Below are 22,125 nucleotides of genomic sequence, written 5' to 3'. Positions count from 1 at the left end.
TATTCTCTGAGACAAATAGAGTAATTTAAAAACACATGGGGTGGGGAACCTGCGGCCTCAAGGCCACATGTGGCCCCTCGAGCAAATCCAAACTTCACAGAACAAATCCCTTTATTACAAGGATTTGTTCTGTAAAATCTGGATTCAGTCAAAAGGCTGCACTCAAGGATCCAGAAGGCCGCATGCAGCCCCAAGGCCACAGGGTATTCACAATGATGTTCGAAAAATTCTAATCTTGGAAATGAATTTTGAAATATTCTTCTGGCCAAGTTTTTTTTTTTTTTTTTTTTTTTTTTGACAGGGTCTCACTCCTTTGCCCAGGCTGAAGTTCAGTGGCCCAATCATAGCTCACTGTAGCCTCACACTTCTGGGCTCAAGCAATCCTCCCTCCATGGGCCCCCAAAGTGCTAGGATTACAGGCATGAGCCACTGCACTCAGCCTGGCCAAGTGTTTTTATCAGACTTTATATCCTGTATCTTCCAGGAAAGCTCTTCCCCAGAGACCATGCTTTATGTAGAATATTTATCTGTAGTTTACTTTGGGTTCCAATTACTCTGAGATCTCACATGGTAAAATGAAAAAAGCACTGGGATGGAAGTCAGGAAATGTGACTTCTCATCTCAATTGAGCCACTTGTTCTCTGCATGACCTCAAGTAAATAACTTAAACCCTTGGAATCTCACTTTCCTCCTTCATACAACGGGCTTAATGGAACCAATATGTGAAGCTGTCATGGGAAACAAGTAAAATAATGCATACAGAAAGGTTCTACAAAGTAAAAAGAGTTTTGACAATAGCTACCATTTTTTGAGTACTCTGATATAGTGGGCATTTGTTGAGAGGTTCCTATACATTATCTTATTTAATCTCACAAACATCATGGAGGTTGACTACTGTTAGGAGCTCACTTAACAGATGAGGAAACTGAAGTCTAGAAAGGGTAAATAACTTACCTTATGCCATACAGTTTGTAATTGACAAAGCCAAGAACTACAGCTGGACCATCCACCACTATAGCCCACAATCTTAATCCATAAGCAGTCATGTCTTGTGTGAATATGAATTTTTGGTAGCAGTTTTATAGCCTCTTGATTTATTCTGTAAGGAGGATGAGGGGAATTGAGCATTTTTGTATGTTGCTGGTTAGTGTACATCCTTTCTCCAAGGAGTTTTGGACTGTTAGCCTGTAGAAGAGCAATTTAGGTCAATACTCTATTATTGTTAAGCTCTGAATTATTATTCTAGTTCCTTAACTAGTCTGAACATTTCTCAAGGGCCATCTTTCTTCGTGTGTGCGTATGTGTGTGTAATTTTTTTTTCCCTGGAGGAAATAGCAAAGGAGAGTTGCTGTAGTTCCTACGCTGAAACGACCACTTACAATCTATCAGGAGAGAAGAGCTACAGAAATGGAAGTCATTCACTACAGCAGTGTATTTGAAAGTAGAATAGACACCATTGAAGTTACAAGGGAAAAAATAACCTATATTAACGTAAAAGAAATGAAGAATTGTCCTGAGCAGGAAGATAAGGGCACAGACATCTGCAAGGAGGTGGCCACACGGGCTTCTCCACCAGAGCACATGGGCTCTGCTGTCAGCGCAGCTGCTGTGGCCCAGGCTCCTCTGATGAAGCGAGTGAAGCTGGCAAGCTGACTCCAGAGGCCTGAGGTGTCCTTTATATCTGGGACATTGGCAGATGTGTGCCCACCTCTCAAGGTCTTTGACACAATGAGAATGTAGAATGAACAGCACTTTGAATCCTTCTTGATCTCTAGCTCTTAAAGAGTTGCATAACTCTTCCTATCTCAGAGCTTTGTGCAGTGGGTTAAAGGTACTATCAGAGGCAGAGCATGCCACGTTGAGTGTTGCTCAAATGGCTTAGATGTGGATTTGTTACCCAAACTGCCACATTTCCCTTCTAGGGTGATTCCGTCCTTCAGTTGTTTCTTAGTAGGACTGGCATCGTGATGACTGTGATAAGGAGAGGGTGGGGAAAGAGAACGGAGGGGCTGTCAGCCCCCAGCATTTTTTCTGCCAGTTTTGTCACCTACCACAGAACTGTTCTGGGGAGATGGTGTTCCGGACAAAAAGCAGAAGAAGGAGGACAAAGATAAGAACCAATTCCTGTTCATGAGTTTACTTATGTATTTACCAGCAGCCCCTGCAGATGCTGTCAAAGCTCTGTTCAAATCTGTGTTTTGTACTTAGGGTTGTTTACAGCCCTCTGTTTACATCTCCATCACACATCACCCCAACAGAAGGCTATTTTTCATGCAAACCCAGTTTCCTACACCACATTGGAATACTCAGGTTTGTTGAATGAATGAATATCCTGTCCACTTACTGAAAAATGCTACCTGATTTATTTGTTCTAATTTTTTCCCACCTAGAAAGAAGATCTTCAAATATATTTTAAATACCATAAGAATCTGCCCCGAGCTAGGGCAATCTGGCAAGAGTGTCAAGACTGCGCCTACTTTGGGGTAATGTTGAGATTATAAAATCTCCCACAATTTGTTCTCTCTAGAAAATGTTTATGTGCATCACATTTTTCAAGAAATCAGAAGTATGAACTAGGCAGAGGGAATTTGGCATTGGGACTTATGTTTATTAAAAGTCTCCCATACTTTGAAATGACATTAGAAATTTCAGTGCTGCCCTTGGTCTCTATGGCACAGACCTGTGAGGAACAGCTGTAGTCTGATGAGAAAACCATCATCCTCTTCAAGGATGGGTTTTAAAAATGAAACTAAGTAAAAAAAAAAATGTCACACTTTGGGGCTCTCTGGAAAGATATCTGTAAGTCATCTGTACCCTCCAGGCTCAGAATGACCTTGACGCTGCTCCCCTCCACCTTGAAAACGGGCTGCCTCCTTTTCAGAAGGTCTTAAATGCCCCACTGACTTCCGATGGACTTGCTTTCTAAAAGGAATAAATGGTCCTGCTTCCCTAGTTGCCTATAAAAATATTAGCCAAGCCATCCCCTTTCCTCTTTCTCTCATTTCACACACTGCTTCTGGGGGACCGAACACCTCAAGAGCATTCTGGAACTGCTCCGCACAGCCACCCCTCTTGTCCATAAAAGCCATTTTGTTTCTTGTATCTAAACACCGCCACTTTTGTTCTGTGTGTGTGTGTTGTTTGTTTTGTTTTATGTTGTTTCTGTTTGGCTTTTAAAGGTATGCCAGCGCCAACTGGATCACAATCTCCCTCTTTTTAAGTATCTTAGAGGACCAAGCCGGAGACTTATAAAATATCAGATGCTGCTGAAGGTAAAGTCGATGAGATGGTGCTTTTCCGTGCTGGGAAAACTGACGCCTGCGCTATGGTGCTGTTTTCCGTACACATATAGAGTTGTGACTCGGTCTTCTAAGGCAGAAGATATGTCCATCCTTTGGGATTTTTCTTTCTTTCAAGTCTAAATTGGCCCTCTTCAATGAGAAGTAAAACCGTTGAGTCATTGAGTTGGAAGGGACCTGGGAGCCCGGCTAGTCCAAGATCTAGCTCAGGGCATGAATTGCTAAGCAGCCTGGTTTGGGGGAGGAAAGCTCTTTGGGAACAGCAGGAGGAAGCGGGCACAGCCACACTGCTGGCAGCTGAGAGGCTGGGGAAGGCAGCCAGAGCCTCTGTCGCAGACACGTGAGATATCATCTGCTCCATTTTACAGATTAGGCAAAGCGCTTCAGAGAAGAGGTGTGATTTTCCCCAAAGTTACTGTTTTATGTGCATTAAAACAATGGAAGAAGATGGCAAAACTGGAGTCTTCTCTCCTTTTGAACATTGACCCCCATTCTTAGATTTAGGATCTTATCTTGAGAGCAGTGTAACAGAATGAATTTTGTTGTATCTCAGCTCCTAAGTGGTTCTCTCTCTCTCTCTCTCTCTGATCTTTACCTCTCCGTAGCAGTGAGGCATTGCCACCAGCACATCTGCAGGCAAGCACTTCCCAGACCCCAAGCAGGACGTGAGGGTCTATCCAGGCTGGTTTCCCACGCTTGAGCTTGAGGGAAAGGTCTGGGCCGCCCCTATAAGTTGTCTTTTGAACTAACCTATATAAGACATTTAGGGAGCTCTTGACCAGGGGCCACTGTCTCCTAATTTATTAAAAAAAAAAAAAGGGAACACCTACTGTTTACTTCTTATTTAATCCCCACAATCAGACATGCCAGCAAAGCTCTGGACTGTGGAGAAACTGAGGCTCAGAGAGGTTAAGCACATCGCCCAACATTTTGCCCTTAGAAAAGGTTACTTTTCAGGCCAGATGCCATAGTGCTAACCTGTAATCCCAGCTAACCGGGAGGCTGAGGCGAAAGAATCCCTTCTTCCAAGAGTTCAAGCCAGACCCTGTCTCTGGGAGAAAAAAAAAAAAAAAGTTCTTTCAGCTTTACACCAGAAGTTTCAGTTTCAGCCTCAGCCTCACTGTACCAGCTCTACTGTTTACCCGTTATGGGACCTTGACTTCTTGGGCCTTAGTTTTTCCCTGTGTAAAATGAGGTAATGGAATCTCCTCCATCAGACCATTACCAAGCAGGCAAGTACCATGTAGTGAGCTGGGCACAGCATGGACCCTAGGAAGCTTCCTGTGATGCATAGCTGTCACCTTACACATTAAGACTGTCACATCAGCATGGGAATGAGGCTAATAATCTGCTTCCCTCTGCAAGCAGCATCTGTGAGCATATTTTGATACAGGATTCACTTAGGTTCCTCTGTCCAACCCGTCTTTACAGCATGCTCACTCTAGAGGTCCCACCTCTGGACTCCGGGAGGAGGGAGCAGGACAGACACGGTGGTCTTCCCTCTGTCGGCCTGGGCTTGAGTTTTCCCATAGAGGTGGCATTTATACGCAGCTAGGTTCTATACTGCATGCAGAAGGCTGTAGAGCATGTAGTTTTAGAAACAGACTCTGGAGTTAGACACCCTGCATCTGGATCCCGGCTCTGGCGCTTCCAGGCTGCCTGAACTCACGCAAGTTACTTAACCTTCCCCAGCCTCAGATTCCTCACCTGCAGAATTAAGATAATAATAGCACTTATCCTGGTATGCTTCTTGGGAACATGCAATGAGATAATAAAGGTTAAAAGTGCTTAGAAGGCTGGGCACGGTGGCTCACACCTGTAATCCTAGCACTCCAGGAGGCCCAGGCAGGAGGATTGCTCGAGGTCAGGAGTTTCAGACCAGCCTGAGCAAGAGCAAGACCCCGTCTCTACTAAAAAAATAGAAAGAAATGATCTGGACAGCTAAAAAAATATATATAGAAAAAATTAGCCGGGCACAGTGGCACATGCCTGTAGTCCCAGCTACTCAGAAGTCTGAGGCAGTAGGATTGCTTGAGCCCCGGGGAGTTTGAGGTTGCTGTGAGCTAGGCTGATGCCACGGCACTCACTCTAGCCCGGGCAACAGAGCGAGACTCTGTCTCAAAAAAAAAAAAAGTGCTTAGAAGAATTTTGTGAGCTGCCTTTCACTGAAGAAACAAAACAGAGAATCACTATGAAATATTCCATAGATGGTATTTCATATCCAAGTTTGCTGGTCCCTGAAAACCACCTCAAGCCATTGGTATGCCCATGTAGAGAGGAGAACTGTGTAGTGTTCTCTCCCTGAGAGGGGGAGCTCATTCTACATCTCCTGCACATCAACTGGCTTGAAGGAGCATGCATGTTGGACACATTGCCTCCTGGTTTAGAAAGGATAGTGGAATCCTGGTGTGGGAAATCCTGTCTAAGTATAAGAGAAAGGGCAAGGAATGCTAGATTACATCATTAAAAACAAAGACACATGAAACATTGGGGAAAATGTTAGCAAAATTTGTGGCACATCTGCAGGATTGAAGGTCCTAAAAATGAAGAATAAAATAAAATAGAAACAATAAAGATTTGTGTTTTAAAGAAAAAAAAAGAAAAAGAGAAAAATAATCTGTGGCACATGGTTAGTATGCTTAATTAATAATGAACTCTTAGAAATTAATAGCAAAAAGATGAACAGAGGACATAGGCAGTTTATAAAAAATAAATACTAATAGCAAATTTTTTAAAGTTCTACCTCTGTAGTTATCTGAGGAATTCAAATTAAAACAACAGTGAGGTAGGATTTCTCTGTTGATTCAATTGGCAAAGATATTTGATTAAATGGTAATACGCCATTAGGCTAGGGGCCAGTGAGATAGCCTGGCAGGAAACTGTTCCTCTCTAAAGAAATTGGAAATATGCCTCAAAATTTTTTGCTTTTACAATTCCTCTTCTAGGAATTATCCTTAGGAAAAATCCACAAAAGTAATTATTATTATTACTATAGTAAAAAAATGTTAAACCTAAATATTTTATAGTAGGGGACATTACATAATTCAAAACTATAATTCAATTATGGTTTAACTATAAGATGCACTTATATAACACTCTACTATATTTTAGAAAAATACATTGTCATGGGAAAATGTTCCTGATATGTTGTTGAATGGGGAAAGGCAGACTACAAAATAGCATATATAATATGATTCTTTCTTTGTGGAAAGAACTCTGTGCTGAATATATCATTCATTCTTTTCCTCTTACAAATTTACGTACGTTCTAAGTCAGCTTGGCATTGGCTGCAAATTATTTGCAAGTAGATTTTGTTGGCTATCTACTTTTTGATTTTTTATAAGGCTTTTGGGTTAATGCAGGGGCTGCTAGATTTTGAGTCTCCTGAAGATTTGAAGATAGACCCAGGTGACCTAGGAGGAGGCTTGGCTAAGGTACTGTATATTAAATATTACATTTTATATAACTAACTGTTAATGGTGTTTGCCTATGGATGGGAGGATTTATAGCAATTTTATTTTCCTTGTTTATGATGTTTTTTGTCTAAGTTTTCTAAAATAATATGTGTCTTATAATTCATAGTCAGGAAAAAACAAAAAATTAAAGGCAATTTTGAAGCAGGGATTTGCAGCCCAATGAGAAATGGTAGTATATTTTCTTCCTTCCACATAAAAAATTTTTAATGGGAATTCAAAATTAAGTGAATATGTAAAATGCACACATAAAAGATTGGAAGTAAATAAATCTGATAAAATATCTGTATGGTTTTCCTGAATGATAGGATTATGTATGATTTACATTTTCTTATTTGTACTTCTTAGCATATCTAACTTTTATACAGTATGCCTTGTTCCCCTCTGAGAGAGAAAGAGAGTGAGAGGGAGAATTCTAGGAGAGACTGCCAAGATTCTCTTGGAAGATGTGGTAGCCACGCCAAGTTAAGAAGAAATTTATGGTTTAGTGCTGGGGTTTCTTTTCACTTTCCTATAAAATGTTCTGGTTTTAACAAGAAAAACTTGAGACATGTGTCTCAAGGAGCAATCGTTTGCATGCTGTCTCTGCACAGGATGAAGCAGCTCAGGGCACAGGTAATGATTTCATAGCCTGAAGCAAGGGGACTTAGCTCTAGTTAGAGGAGTTTAATAATGTTTGCAAGGATTTTTCTGAGCCCTACATTACAGACCATAAAACTAGCTGCCTGGTTTGTAAAGAGAAGGGTTAGTGTGAAGGAGAAGGGTAGGAGCAGATATTACTCCTGCGTATCTAAAAGGAAATTGAGCTTTAAGTGTTGGGTAAGGAGGAATATGCCTGATAGAAGAACTTTTGATCCCTTATTGATGACATTAAAATAAACTCAGGTGAGAGTCTGTTGTCTTGCACCAGGAACTGAAGCTTATTTACTATGAGTGAGAAGCTAACAACCCCTGGCACATTGTTCACGGGAGGCAGCATGGTCTGGTCATCAGCCCTGTCAGTCAGATCTCTGATCCAAACGTGCTCATACGCAGTGCTTCAGCAGAGATTAAGAAAATACCCAGCCCTTTGCCATCGTGCTGTAGAGGACAAAAACAGGTGGGGCTAGATGGGGAGCAGCAAAGAGCTATCTGTTCTTTGTTGTAGAAATCGAAGTGTTTAAAAAAAATACATGGAATAAACCAGAATCTTTTTGTTTGTTTTTACCAGGTAAGAGATAAATACACCATGTAGTTAGCAGGGGAATAAAATACAGAAACCCAAACAAAAGCCTTTTGAACTGAAACAATCACCACCCTCTCATCCTAAGTGTCACTGTGTTAGGAATGGGAACTTGGTCTCCTTCAGAGCATGTTGACTTATCTCCTTGTCATCTTTAATTGTGGTGTGATGTGAGGAGGGCTGGAGGCCCGTAAAGGAAGGAAGGGCAGAGCTGGGGGAGATTCAAATGCTACCTTTGTGGCTTTTACACATACATCATTAGAGCCTCTCCACGTGGCAGCCCCTCCTTTGCCTCTATAGGAGTTTACAAATGTCCTCCTCTGGGATGGTTTTAAGTATAATAGGAAAAAGACTTTCACATTAAATGTAGGAATATGATACTCAGATGGTATTTTTCAGTAAGCCCCAGGGGGTAGGGGGATAAATAGGGGAGAAGCCTATTTAAAGGGGCTCAGTTTTTTCATGCTTTAAAAAAGCTGAGTTCTTTATGTTTCTCATATAGCAGGAATATAATGTCAATGGTTTTATGGGCTTCATTCATCACAAATACAATGTACAGAAGGTTTAGTAGATGATTTTGTTTGTCTGTGTATCATCTACTTAAACAGCAAATATCTTCAGCCACGGTTCTTTAGGAGCAGGGGGATAGATTCATGTGCCCACCTTCTGAGTCAGTGCTGCCTGGAACCACGGCTCCTTATCTCTGTCCTGTTTTCCTTCTCCATCTGGTAGATGGTATGCTTTTGATTTCCAACATGGCATTTGTTTTCCACAGGATGGGCCAAAGAAGACCAAGGATTCAGCATTCTCAGCCAAACTACAACAAGCGTTGGCAGTGATAGAGGATTTGATCAAGTCCTGTGAGCTGGCCATAGACCTAGCAGCAGTCACTGGATGTCCGGTACGTTCCATAGCAAGTGTTGGGACATTTCACACAAAAAGCAGAGACAGTATTACACAGGGGACACTGTGGCAAAGTTAGAGAAACAATCTGTGGTAAAGGGATGTGGCTCTGAGGAAGGCCATGGAATGAGGCAGCAAACTTGTGCTACGAGATTCCAAGCAGCCCCCAGCATTTTCAGGAATCTTGGGTTATGTTCCTCAGGGTCCTAAATGTTGGGACTGACCCACAGACTGGACAAACCAGAAACACAGGCACCAGAACATATATGGGCAGGCGAAAAGTACTACAGTCATTTAGTTTCTAGTTCATGGCACTATGAAAATATTTAAAGCTTTGAAAGATTTTCCGTCTTGCCTCCTCTAGAGTTTCTCTGTGAAAAGTATTTTGAAAACGTGTCCTATATGAGACTTGAGCTCCATTTTATGTCGCAGATCCCAGAAGAGGCCCAACAACTATACAGTATACATCACTTAATCCAAAGAAAAGCCAAGAGAGTACATTTCCAGACTGACACTGGGGAGCTGGGCTGTCTCAGCTCTAGCATTAGTGTTAATTCCAAGCAGGCTAGTCCCAGGCATTCCAGGCAAATTGTCCTCTATAAATGCGTGATCTCTTTGGGAATGAGACATAGTTAATATTCGACTCTTTTTCACTTTGCAGTTGTCTAGATTTTGATTCAGGTGTATTTGTTTTTCATCACTGTCATAGTAAATTACCACAAGCTCAGTGGCTTACTTAGCATGGCACGAATTTATTATTTTGCAGTTCTGGGGTCAGAAGTTCAACACAGTCTCATACTAAGATCAAGGTGTCTACCTTCCTTTTTGGAGACTCTAGGAGCAAATCTGTTTCCTTGAGTTTTCCAGCTTAAAAGGGCCACCCACATTCCTTGGTTCATGGCCTCTTCCTCCAGCTTCAAAACCGACAACAGCAGGTTGAGTTCTTCTTACATCACATCACTCTGACCTTCTCTTGCGCTTCTCTGCCACTTTTAAGACCCTTGTGATTACGTTGGGGCCACCCAGATAATCCAAAATAATCTCCCCTTCTTGGAGTCAGCTGATTAATAATCTTAATTTCCTCTGAAATCTTAATTCCTCTTTGCCATATAAACTGACGTATTCTCAGATTCTGGGGAATAGGATGTAGACATCTTTGGGAAGCCATTATTCTGCCAGCCACACGGGGTGCAAGCATTTTGAGAATTACATTTTAAACAGAGACTTTCCTTCTCTTTTTTTCCTTTTCATTTTTACCTGGTTCTGAACATATTGTTTATTGAGATCTTAGTAGAGGAAATGACCTTTCTTTTCTTTCCTTGTCATAAATCAAACCATGCAAATTACTTACGGACTAAAAAATGTGATCTTATTACTTCCCTTCCTGGTATTTCTCTGGGCAGCATCTTGGAAACTTAGCTCCACTGGGTTTGCTGTGATCCCGGGCAGGATGCCGTTACTGTCCTCGGGGACTCCAAGGTGCTCTCTGCTGACGACTCGTGTGTGATTTAAGAGAGTATTCATGGACTACAGGGCAGAGTTAGGGTGTGGGGTGGGAGGGGATCATTTCCTTAGCAATAATTTTTTCTTCTTCAGCTAAGGAAAGTCAAGAGAACAATTTTTTAAATCAATTTGGGATATCTTTTTGTTCTTTTCTTTTTATCTTGAATCATGTGTCAGCTACCCCGTCAGATGTCCATTTCCTTGATTCAAATCGATATTCTAGAAATGCTGTGCAGAGCAGGAAACTGAAAATAAATAACACAGGAGGAGGAAGTTGTGAGGAAAGAATGATTAAAACATGAGGAAATAGCAATCTAATTTCATTCCAACCAGCTTGTGCGCAAATAAGATGAACCAGCTTATAGAATATTAGATATTTTACACTGAATGCAAAGGAACTTTTTTGCCCTTGTGTCTTCAGAATTGTGCCTTTGACAGATGCTCTGTGGTTTCTTCTCTGCTAAGGCTTTAACTTGCTTTTATGTCTAATACATTAGCTAATTTCTCCTGACAGTTTTGTATAATCCTATTGAATTGTGAAGGAGTAGGTATTGGAATTTTCAACTTTCTGATTTGAGAGCAGATCTATGGAAAGAATAATTAACCTAAGATCACGTGGGTGTCAGTTTAGACTATTTCTGGCTCACTCCCTAGCCAAGGTACTAGCCATACTCTTTATTTGGTTCTGATTAGAGTTGACTAACAACTCAACTACTTCTAACTCAAATCTAATGATTCTGAGATCTTTGCCTCAGTCTTGTAGAACTTTATCACAGGTGTTTATAATCACATGCCTTATACATGGATGAATCCAGAGCTTAACCTCTTAGTTTCTCTACTTGAAATTCATTATTAACCTGGTTTTATAAAGAAAAGAAATTGAATGTGAATGGATCAATTCATAATTAAAACAAATGGAAAAAAACTCTCTTCTGATACTTAGATTTTCTCCCTCTTGTGCATATTCAATTAATCCTTGGTTTAATTTAATCACAGAAATTGAAAAAGATTTTTAAACAAGTTTGTTTTGTGGAACACTGGGATGTAATTTACTTCTCTCTGTTTGCAAAGAAAAAGAAAAAGGTTTTCCTCTATTTGAATCCAATGCATAATAGAAATGCATTTAAATACTGACTTAGGGCCAGGAAGCGGTGGCTCACGTGTGTAATCCTAGCACTCTGGGAGGCCGAGCCGGGCGGATCCTTTGAGCTCAGGAGTTCAAGACCAGCCTGAGCAAGAGCGAGACCCCGTCTCTACTAAAAATAGAAATAAATTATATGGACAGCTAAAAATAGATATAGAAAAGTTAGCCGGGCATGGTGGTGAATGCCTGTAGTCCCAGCTACTCAGGAGGCTAAGGCAGGAAGATTGCTTGAGCCCGGGATTTTGAGGTTGCTGTGAGCTAGGCTAATGCCACGGCACTCTAGCCTGGGCAACAGAGTGAGACTCTGTCTCAAAAAAAAAAAAAAAAAAATACTGACTTAGGCCATGGCTCATGCCTATAATCCTAGCACTTTGGGAGGCCAAGGCAGGATCACTTGAGGTCTGAGGTCGGGAGTGTGAGGTGGCAGTGAGCTATGATGACATCATTGCACTCTATCCTGGGCAACAGAGTAAGACCCTATCTCCAGAAAAAAAAAAAAAAAAAAAAAACCTGACTTGCCAGGAACAAGTTCCAAAGTTGAATAATGAAGGTTGAATGAAACATTTTTCTTCTCTGAACAAATTCAGTAAAGGATGTATTATTATTGCAAGTTCATTGTGGGCTAGGCCAGGTATTTTATTGCTATTTCAGTTCCCTTTTACCTTACCATAGTGTTGGCTGCAGAGATAAGGCTGAGTAAATAATCCTACTAACACAATGAAATTGCCTTGTGCATCTTCCCACCCTCGTGATGTCTGTGTCAAAGGGTGATTGTCAGGAGTAAACGCGGGTTAAATCATAGGTGAGTCACCAAGCACCATGCCCGTGCCTGGTAGATGCTGAATAAATGGTCCTAGTCCTGAGTTATGTGGGGACCTGCGTAGGCTGGAAAGGAAGGAAACCTTCTGCTTCTGGCTGTTGTAATCAGGGGCTCCCACAACTTCTGCTTTTCATTTCTGGACCAGGTTTTTTGTTGATTCATTTATGCAGATGTTTCCTGCTACTTTGTGCAAGAAATACATGACTGTCACCCCTGCTCCTACTGCCAGGAATTGAAACTTGGGCACCCAAAAGAGGTCTCTTGCTGAGGCTGGCTGCCCTAGATTCACTCTCTCAGCCAGATTCTTCATTTGGCCAGTGTAGGCACATTTAAAATTCTTATACAAGAGCTCTTACCTACAAAGTGCCCATGCATGAAAATGGTAGCATTCCCTAGTTTACTCTGCAATCGCTTCCCACATGGAGGAGGCCATCTGACTTATCACTTGCATATTTGTTTGATATAGCCCCTATGTTCCATCTCTGAGCTCACAGCCATCAGGTTCTTCAGCACACCATGTGACAAAACCACACTTCTTTGTCACTAGTGGAAAACGGTTGAGAGTCTATCAGTTTCCTAGGGCTGCTGTAACAAAGTCCCATAAACTGGGTGACTTAAAACAACATAAATCTATTCTCTCACAGTTTTGAAGCCTAGACGTCCAAAATCAAGGTGTTGACAGGACCATGTTGTCTCTGAGGGCTCCAGGGAAGAATCCTTCCTTGCCTCTTCCCAGCTTCTGGTGGTTGCCAGCAATTGTTGGAGTTCGTTGGCTGAGAACTGTATCAATCCAGTTTCTTCCTCTGTCTTCACATGACTGTCTTCCCTTGATGTGGGTCTCTATGTCTCTGTTTTCTCTTTTTATAAGGACACTAGTCATTGGATTAGGACACACCCTAATCCAGTGTGACCTCTCTTAACTAATTACATCTACAAAGATCCTCTTTCCAGTAAGGTCACATTATGAAGTTCCAGTAGACATGAGTTTTGAGGGGGACACTATTCAACGAAGTTCCATGCCTCTACCCCTAGGCACCACTAATGCCAATAAATAAATAAATACGTACTCAGGAACAAGTATTTGAATGAGATTATGTACTTGGTGTCCAGCCTTCGGATCAACTATAGTCTGGTTGGAAAGAAAAGATACATACGGTTGAAAAGATAATCAAGGGTCATCTTTGCCTGCTCTGGGGGATCTCCCCATAGCTTCCCTTTGGAGGTGGGGTGGCTCCACACAGCATTCACCCTGCTCACAGTGACATGTGTGTGCCTGCCCTTCGTTAGCACCGTACAGGGCATGTGCTCGCCCACTGGAGGTTGTACCTTGAGCGTTGAGATGTCCAATCCCATCATGAGCATGGTCCTGAGAATATTTGTGCAAGATGACCCAGAGGATATGCAGCTATATATTTTATATCAAAAGGTCTGACAATTCTTTGCAGTGACCTCCAGTAATGATGGACTTACTGGAAAAGCTGACCCGCAGAGCCTCGGGAAGGGTGAGAACAATGGCAGAGCCAGGCTCACAGAGATGGGACTGAACAAGTCCAGGATCTACAGCAGCTCTGAGGCCTTGGCTTGGGGAGTGAGTTGGGATTCTTACCTGTGTGCCCTGCCTATCTGTGCCAGGTACTCCCACATGCCTGCTCTCCCCTCCTACCACCTGCTGACTGGTTTCTTCCCTCCACCAGTGTCTTTTCCTCTTCCTCATAGTTTCTGGTGACTCACCTTCTTCACAGCTCTGTTTCCTTCTCAATTATTCCACCACCTACTTTCTGGTAAAGCATCCCACAGCTGCAACTCTTGCTGGGCACTGCCCCCTCCTCAGTTGTCTTCAGTTCAGAGAGGGATCACACTGACCGCTCAGCACATCTTTTTTCTTCTGGGGCCCTGTGGTCGGTTACTGGCCTCTCTCTGGATTCGTATCCTTTGGTCACTTGTTTATTGAGATGCAAGCAGCCGTGGCCTTGAGTGGGGTGAGGTGATGAAAAGCAAGCCTTGCTGCCCAAGGTTGCCTCTTCCGCGGCTGTGGTCAGGGTGGTTTCCTCTACAACAGCCCGTGGTCTTGACGGACACCTCAGCCAACGTCACCCATCTTCAGCAGGTCATTAGTGCATTCGTGGACTTGTTCCCCTCCCCCATCATCCTGGCCTCTTTTAGAATTGCTGCTTACAGCTCTGCTATGAAGTGATGCCTCCGCATTGACCAAATGTGTTCTTCTGAGCAGCTTTACCTAAAATATGTTCCTCTATCTGTTGTAGATGTGGTTGAGGATGTTGCTCAGTGACCCTTTCTCCTGCAGAAGAACCTTTCTTTTGTCTTATTAATAGAAATAGCTGTACTTTTCCTGAACAACTGGTTTCAGTTTGTCTTCAGACATAATAAATCCTATAATTCACCTGTGTTTCCTTCTGTATTGCCTCCTAGGAGGCCAGAGCCAAGTCTGCAGGAAGTTTACATGGCAGTAATGTATGGATTTGACATAGAACCTCTTCCTCTTATTTTTCATCCTTTTTTTAAGATATGTGTTCTTGGTATGTTGCCCCAGCTGGTCTTGGACTCCTGGCCTCAAGCAATACTCCTGCTTCAGCCTCCCAAGTAGCTAGAACGACAGGCACGAGCCACCATGACAGCTTCTTTACTTTTTAATCACCCTAATTTCCTCAGTTATTTTCTGTCTGCCTTTACTATATATATTTTTGTAATGAGGTGGAGTATAAAAATGTTTTAATTGGCCGGGCGTGGTGGCTCACGCCTGTAATCCTAGCACTCTGGGAGGCCAAGGCAGGCGGATCACTCGAGGTCAGGAGTTCGAGACCAGCCTCAGCAAGAGCAAGACCCCGTCTTTACTAAAAGTAGAAAGAAATTATCTGGCCAACTAAAATATATATATAGAAAAAATTAGCCAGGCATGGTGGCGCATGCCTGTAGTCCCAGCTACTCGGGAGGCTGAGGCAGTAAGATTGCTTAAGCCCAGGAGTTTGGGGTTGCTGTGAGCTAGGCTGACGCCATGGCACTCACTCTAGCCCGGGCAACAGAGCGAGACTCTATCTCAAAAAAAAAAAAAGTTTTAAAATACTAATAGAAACTACGGGTTATCCAAAATGCTTGGGACTAGAAGTGTTTGGGATGTTTTTGCAGTTTCAAATATTTACATATACATAAAATATGTTGGAAATAGGACCCAATTCTGTACATGAAATTCATTTATATTTCCTATATACCTTATATACATAGACTGAAGGTAATTTTACACAATATTTTTAATAGTTTTGTGCATGGAACAAAGTTTTGACTGCAACCCATCACATGAGGTCAGGTGTGGGATTTTCCATTTGTGGCATCATATTGGCACTCAAAAAGGTTAGGGTTTTGGAACATTTCAGATTTTAAATTTTCAGATTAGGGATGTTCAACTTGTACTGATGACAGTTGTTCGTGTGGCAAGTATTAAGCCCCTACTTTTACTAGTTGCCTTGAATAAAACATATTTTCTGCACTATTTATGTCTATTTTGAGTACAAATTGAATGGGTTTAAAAGAGAAAGAAATCACTTAGAGCTGGAGTGATTACATTTGAGTGGGTCCTTGAAGGATAGAGTGAAAAACTTCTCAAGGGTCCTCATGGACCTGTCCACCCATCTGCCTTGGAACATGGTCAAGCCGAGCCTGTGTAATGCAGAGCAGGAGCATCATGCTTTTAGGAAAGAAGGCCTTATGGCTGGGGGCTCTTTACTCCTCAGTGAGAGTTTTATTGACCATAGTTTATACATGTACATTTTTCAAAGCATAAAAAGAAAATTAGCATAGAAAATAATGCCACAAACATCATAGAAATGACTTCAAGTTTTTATTTTAAAATTTCAGAAATATAGTCAATTCTTTTTCAAAAGATATTCATGGCCTAGCATGGTGGTTCATGCCTGTAATTCCAGCAATTTGGGAGGCTGAGGTGGGAGGATCACTTGAGGTCAGGAGTTTGAGACCAGCCTGGGCAGTGCAGCTAGCCCTCATGTAAAAAAAATAAAAATTTTAATGAAATCAATAAAAGATATTTAGAGTTTGCTCAATATATAAGTAATAAATTATTAACATTTCCAATAAATTATATATAAAGTACATGTTTCTTATATTAACTCTCAGAAACAGTAAGGATTGATCTCAGCGAGATGTAACTCAGGGAGATTTCTTTGTCCTGGTCCTAATCAAATAATTTGCCCTTTTGATATTTTGATTCAGGGAAATGAATTTTTGGTTATCTACTCTAAGTGATCTAATTTTTTAAAAATACCAGATAAAATACCATGCTCTGAGCTGATCTCACTCTACTGCCCTTTGGAGAGAGAGAGCTCAGAGAAGGAAGGATCATCTTATTTGTACTGTCAGCCAGGCATGTGGGAGAGGCAGGCTTGCTTTTGGAGGGAGGGGCACCACAGTGTGTGCCCTAAAGTCAAATAGACTTTTTTTTTTTAAACAAAATCTGTCATTTGGGGTTATCTTTGTATGTCCAGTCACTGTGAGAAACGCAGAGTGAAAAATGAAATTACTGTTTCTATTACAATGTTACAAAGATTATGTCACTCTAAGTTTTCTCCTTTCAGAACAAACCTCATGTACTCAGGTTCTCATGTACCTGAAGCAGATGTTAGGATGCAGATGGAACACACGGATTATCATAGGTCCATAATGCAGCAACAACTCTGTCTCTCCTCAGCAGAATTAAAATGTTAATTTCTTGCCCTTTTTAAGTAGACTGTCATATATGAAACACAAAGAAAACAAGATGGAACTTTCCTGGCTAAAATTAATTACAAGACAGAGATAAAATACTTGAACTAAAATATCTTCAGTTTAAGTATTTCCAGCATCCTTTGTGTACATTATTACCTTATTTAGTTGAACTGATTTCCTTATATAACTGAGAATGGTGACTTGCTCAGTGAAACTCAAAAAACTGTAGTTTTAATTTAGTGACAGATTAGCCCAAGAGGCACTTTTAGAATTGTAAACCTCAAATAAGCATGCTTTATAATTTGAAAACAGACCCCAGAGTATTCTTTCTCTGTCAAGTAATTTAACAGCTTCTTTTTCTGTATGTCTGTGTTTCCGAAAGGATGATATTGGAAAACTGGGCAAGATGTTGATGCACGGCCCTTTCAACGTCTGGACAATCCACAAGGATCGTTATAAAATGAAGGATTTTATTCGATTTAAGCCCAGCCAGCGGCAAATCTATCTATTTGAAAGGGGACTAGTGTTCTGTAAGATACACATGGAGCCTGGTGACCAGGGGCTATCTCCTCATTACAGCTTTAAGAAGTCTATGAAGGTAAAAGAAGTCCTGTGGTATCTTAGGGTCACCACAAGCCAGTGGAGAGAGACATAGAGGGAGAGAGAGAGAGGTCCTTGTTATAGATGAGGAAGCTGAATCTTAGAGAGGTGAAGTGAACTTGCCAAATACCACACAACAGGGCTAGAATCCACATCCAGATCTGTCTGAGTCCAGAATCAGAGCTTGAAATCAGTTGTAGACAGGGCCAGGGCTGGCATAGAGGTGCCTTTGTGCTAAGTAAAGAAAAGGGACCTTATAGTAGCCTATCTAGACAAACTAATTAGTTAAAGTACCCTCTTTCCTCCAGGCAGAAGGGTGAAAGACTTGGTGATTAGAGCGTGGGCTGCATTTCATCCCAGACTTGGCCTTCTCAACTGTACATCTTTGTGTATAAGTGTAGGCAGTATCCTGACCCTGGGGGTCTAGGGACTCTTGTCTACACCAAGCATTGTTTCTCACCTGTATAGGAAAGGTTTCATAGCCAGCTAGCTATAAGGTATACACACACACACACACACACACACACACACACACACACACACACATGCTCTTTTGATTAACGCCATTAATTTTTTCATAGTAGCCTTTGTTATTTATGTTTCTTAATGGATACTCATTCAGTTACTATTACATAGAGATTTGCAAAATAGGTACTAAAGGAGAGATGATCTCTTCACTTAAAGGTTGAGGGCTGCAGCTCTCTTTATGAAAAGATACAGTCTATGTTACCTTCTGAAATAGACAAGACAGATGACACGGTGCCGGATTGTGGTTTATGCTTCCTTGGAGCCACTAACAGAGGAAAGTAAAACACTTGGAAGGAAGATGGAAGAAGAGAGCTGTCAAGGCTAGAAAGGATTAGAGTGACTGACAGGGACAATTTTAAAATCAGAAAATGATGATATAGAACATTTCTCTTCCTTCTTTTACAATAGTTGATGGCACTTTCAATTCGCCAACTTGGAAGGGGAAGCTCTAAAAAGTTTGAAATTGCCAACCAGAATGGACTTGAGAAATACATCCTGCAGGTAAAGAACATACCTTCCCCATAGGTCTCCTCTGCTCTTTCCCTTTTGTGTTCTCATGATTTGACAAGTTATTTTCCATCTCATTATTCTAAAGATCACTCAGAAAACAAAAGCCCTGTCCAATTAATACTTGGGATGATCTGGTATTCATAGTATTTTCTTATCTGTAATTGCAGGCTGCTTCAAAAGAAATCAGAGATTGTTGGTTTTCAGAAATAAGTAAATTACTGATGGAGCAACAAAACAATATTAAAGGTACGTTACCCCTGCTGACTTTAGTCTGGAGGGAGATGCTGATTCCAGCTTTGCGGTGGATGTGCAGATTGGAGATACTGTTAAAGAAAATGGTGCACTAGGAGAATAACTGTGACCACATTTTCACAGTCCCTGGAAGCACCTGTGCTTGCCTTAGATCGTGAGGGAGTTTGTTTTTCTGTGGTTGCATGTGGTTGTACGAAGTTGTTTTGGTGTGTCCCTTTTAGTTGTGTTCCCCTCATGCACCTGATTGCCAATGTGGACTTTTCAATCAAAAATCCCAAAGCCACTCAAGAAAATGTTAACAGAGATTCAAATGGTCAATACTACCTTTCAAATGCTGTACTACTTTTTTTAAAAAATGTTGAGATATAAACAACATACCATAAAGTTCAGTCTCTTAAAGTATATAATTTAGGGGGTTTGACACTGTTCATAAGGTTGTGTAACAATAACCACTCTAATTCTGATTTCAGAACATTTTCATAACCTGCCCTAAAAAAAGTCCTGTGCCAATTAGCAGTTGCTCTGTATCTTTCCTTTCTCCCCAGCCCCTGGCAACTACTAGTATACTTTCTGTAGCTATTGAATTTTCCTGTTCTAGGCATTGTATATGAATGGAATCATATAAAATTTGGCCCTTTCAAGCTTCTTTCACTTAGCATAATTTTTCAAATTTTATTCATTTTGTAGCATGTATCTGTACTTTGTACCTTTTAATGGCTGAATAATAGTCCATTGTATGGATTTATTTTTTTTTTTTTTTGAGACAGAGTGTCACTTTGTTGCCCGGGCTAGAGTGAGTGCCGTGGCATCAGCCTAGCTCACAGCAACCTCAGACTCCTGGGCTTAAGCGATCCTACTGCCTCAGCCTCCCGAGTAGCTGGGACTACAGGCATGAGCCACCATGCCCGGCTAATTTTTTTGTATATATATTTTTAGTTGGCCAGATAATTTCTTTCTATTTTTAGTAGAGACGGGGTCTCACTCTTGCTCAGACTGGTCTCGAACTCCTGACCTCGAGCGATCCACCCGCCTCGGCCTCCCAGAGCTAGGATTACAGGCGTGAGCCACCGCGCCCGGCCTGTATGGATTTATTATATTTGTTTATCCATTCATCAGTTGATAAATATTTGTGTTGTTTTGCTTTTTAGATATTGTAAATAATGCTGCTATGGATATTTGCATACAAGCGTTTTTGTGATTCTTTATTTTCAATTTTCTTGGATATATATAAGTGGAATTGCTAGGCCGTGTGATAATTCTCTGTTAACTTTCTGAGGAACTTCCAGATTGTTTTCCAAAGCTGTACCATTTCACATTCACACAGTGTATGAGGGTTCTGTGTTTTCCACTTCCTCCCCAACACTTGTTATTTATTATTGCCATCCTGGTGGGTGTGTAGCAGTGGTTTTGATTTGCATTTCCTCTTGACTAGTGATGTTGAGCATCTTTTCATATGCTTATTGGCCATTGGTATATCTTCTTTGGTGAATGTCTATTCAACTCCTTTGCCCATTTTTAAATTGGCTTGTCATTTTACAGTTAAATTGTAAGAATTATTTATATATTCTGGATATTATCAGATACATGATTTACAAGTATTTTTTTCCTATTTCATGCATTGTCTTTTTACTTTCTTGGAGGTGAGGCACAAATGTTTTTCCTTTTCATGAAGTCTAGTTTATCTATTTTTCTTTGGTTTCTTATCTTTTGGATGTCATATCTAAGAAAGCATTGTCCAATCCAAGGTCATGACAATTTACACCTATGCTTTCTTCTAAGAATTTATAATTTTAACTCTTTCATGCAGGTCTTTGATTCATTTTGAGTTAATTTTTGTATATAATGTGAATTTAGGGGTCCAAGTTCACTCTTTTATATGTGGATATCTGTTTTCCCAGAGGCATTGGTTAAAAAGACTATTCTTTCCTCCATTGAATGGTCTTGACATCCTTGTGGAAAATAAATTGGCTTTAGATACGGAATTCTTGGCTGGCAGTCTTTTTCTTTTCTTTTTTTTTTTTATTTCAGCTCATTATGGGGGTACATAAGTTTAGGTCATATACATTGTCCATGTCCTGCCCATCCCCCCGAGTAGTCTTTTTCTTTAAGCACTTTGAATAGGTCATCCCACTGCCTTCCAGACTTTGTGGTTTCTGATGAGAAATCAGCTGTTAATTTTATTGAAAATTCCTTTTATGTGCTTGTTGCTTTCAAGATTTTTTGTCTTTTGATAGTTTGATTTTTATATGTCTAGGTATAGATCTCTTTGAATTCATATATCTTAGAGTTTAACTTTTTTGAATGTAGGGATTAATATTTTTCATTAAATTTGGGAAGACTTCAGCCATTATTTCTTTATTCTTTCATCCCCTTTGTTCTTCTCTTCTCTTTCTGAGACTCCCATTATGTGTAGTTGGGATGCTGGATGCTATCCCACAGGTCTCTGAGGATCTGCTCATCTTTTCTTCATTCATTTTTCTTTCTCTTCCTCAGACTGGATAGCTTCAATTGACCTATATCTAAGTTCTCTGATTCTTTCTTCTGCCTGTTCAAATCTGCTATTGACGGTGGCCCACGCCTGTAATCCTAGCACTCTGGGAGGCCGAGGCAGGCGGATTGTTTGAGCTCAGGAGTTCGAGACCAGCCTGAGCAACAGCGAGACCCCGTCTCTACTAAAAATAGAAAGAAAATATATGGGCAGCTAAAAATATATATAGAAAAAATTAGCCGGGCATGGTGGCACATGCCTGTAGTTCCAGCTACTTGGGAGGCTGAGGCAGAAGGATTGCATGAGCCCAGGAGTTTGAGGTTGCTGTGAGCTAGGCTGACGCCACGGCACTCACTCTAGCCCAGGCAACAGAGTGAGACTCTGTCTCAAAAAAAAGAAAAAAACAACTCTGCTATTGAGCAACTCCAGTGAATTTTTCACTTCAATTATTAGACTTTTCAACTTTAGAATTTCTACTTGGTCCTTTTAAAAAAAAAATTCTCTATGTATATTCTCTATTTAATGAGAGTATGTTCTTGTGCTTTCCTTTTGTTCTTTAAATATGATTTCCTTTAACTCTGAACATTTAAAAAATAGCTGATTTAAAGTCTTGAGCTAGTAAGGGCAACATCTTGGCTTCCTCAGAGAC

At 40.9% G+C, this 22,125-nt stretch overlaps 1 protein-coding gene across 1 annotated transcript in view; it reads left to right on the top strand.

Annotated features, from left to right (window-relative positions):
- Window positions 1–22,125, top strand: part of MCF2L2 (MCF.2 cell line derived transforming sequence-like 2) — a 207,706-nt gene that overhangs the window by 174,342 nt on the left and 11,239 nt on the right. The window contains exons 20-26 of the mRNA XM_045539773.1: window positions 2,391–2,483; window positions 3,180–3,272; window positions 6,662–6,733; window positions 8,770–8,895; window positions 17,481–17,696; window positions 18,635–18,727; window positions 18,904–18,982. Of these exons, the coding sequence (XP_045395729.1) occupies window positions 2,391–2,483; window positions 3,180–3,272; window positions 6,662–6,733; window positions 8,770–8,895; window positions 17,481–17,696; window positions 18,635–18,727; window positions 18,904–18,982 (772 nt within the window). The remainder of the gene's footprint in view (window positions 1–2,390; window positions 2,484–3,179; window positions 3,273–6,661; window positions 6,734–8,769; window positions 8,896–17,480; window positions 17,697–18,634; window positions 18,728–18,903; window positions 18,983–22,125) is intronic.

The sequence above is a fragment of the Lemur catta genome, chromosome 1 (genome assembly GCF_020740605.2).
Source record: "Lemur catta isolate mLemCat1 chromosome 1, mLemCat1.pri, whole genome shotgun sequence".
Taxonomy (NCBI): Eukaryota; Metazoa; Chordata; class Mammalia; order Primates; family Lemuridae; genus Lemur; species Lemur catta.
This window is presented reverse-complemented; position numbering and strand designations above follow the sequence as displayed.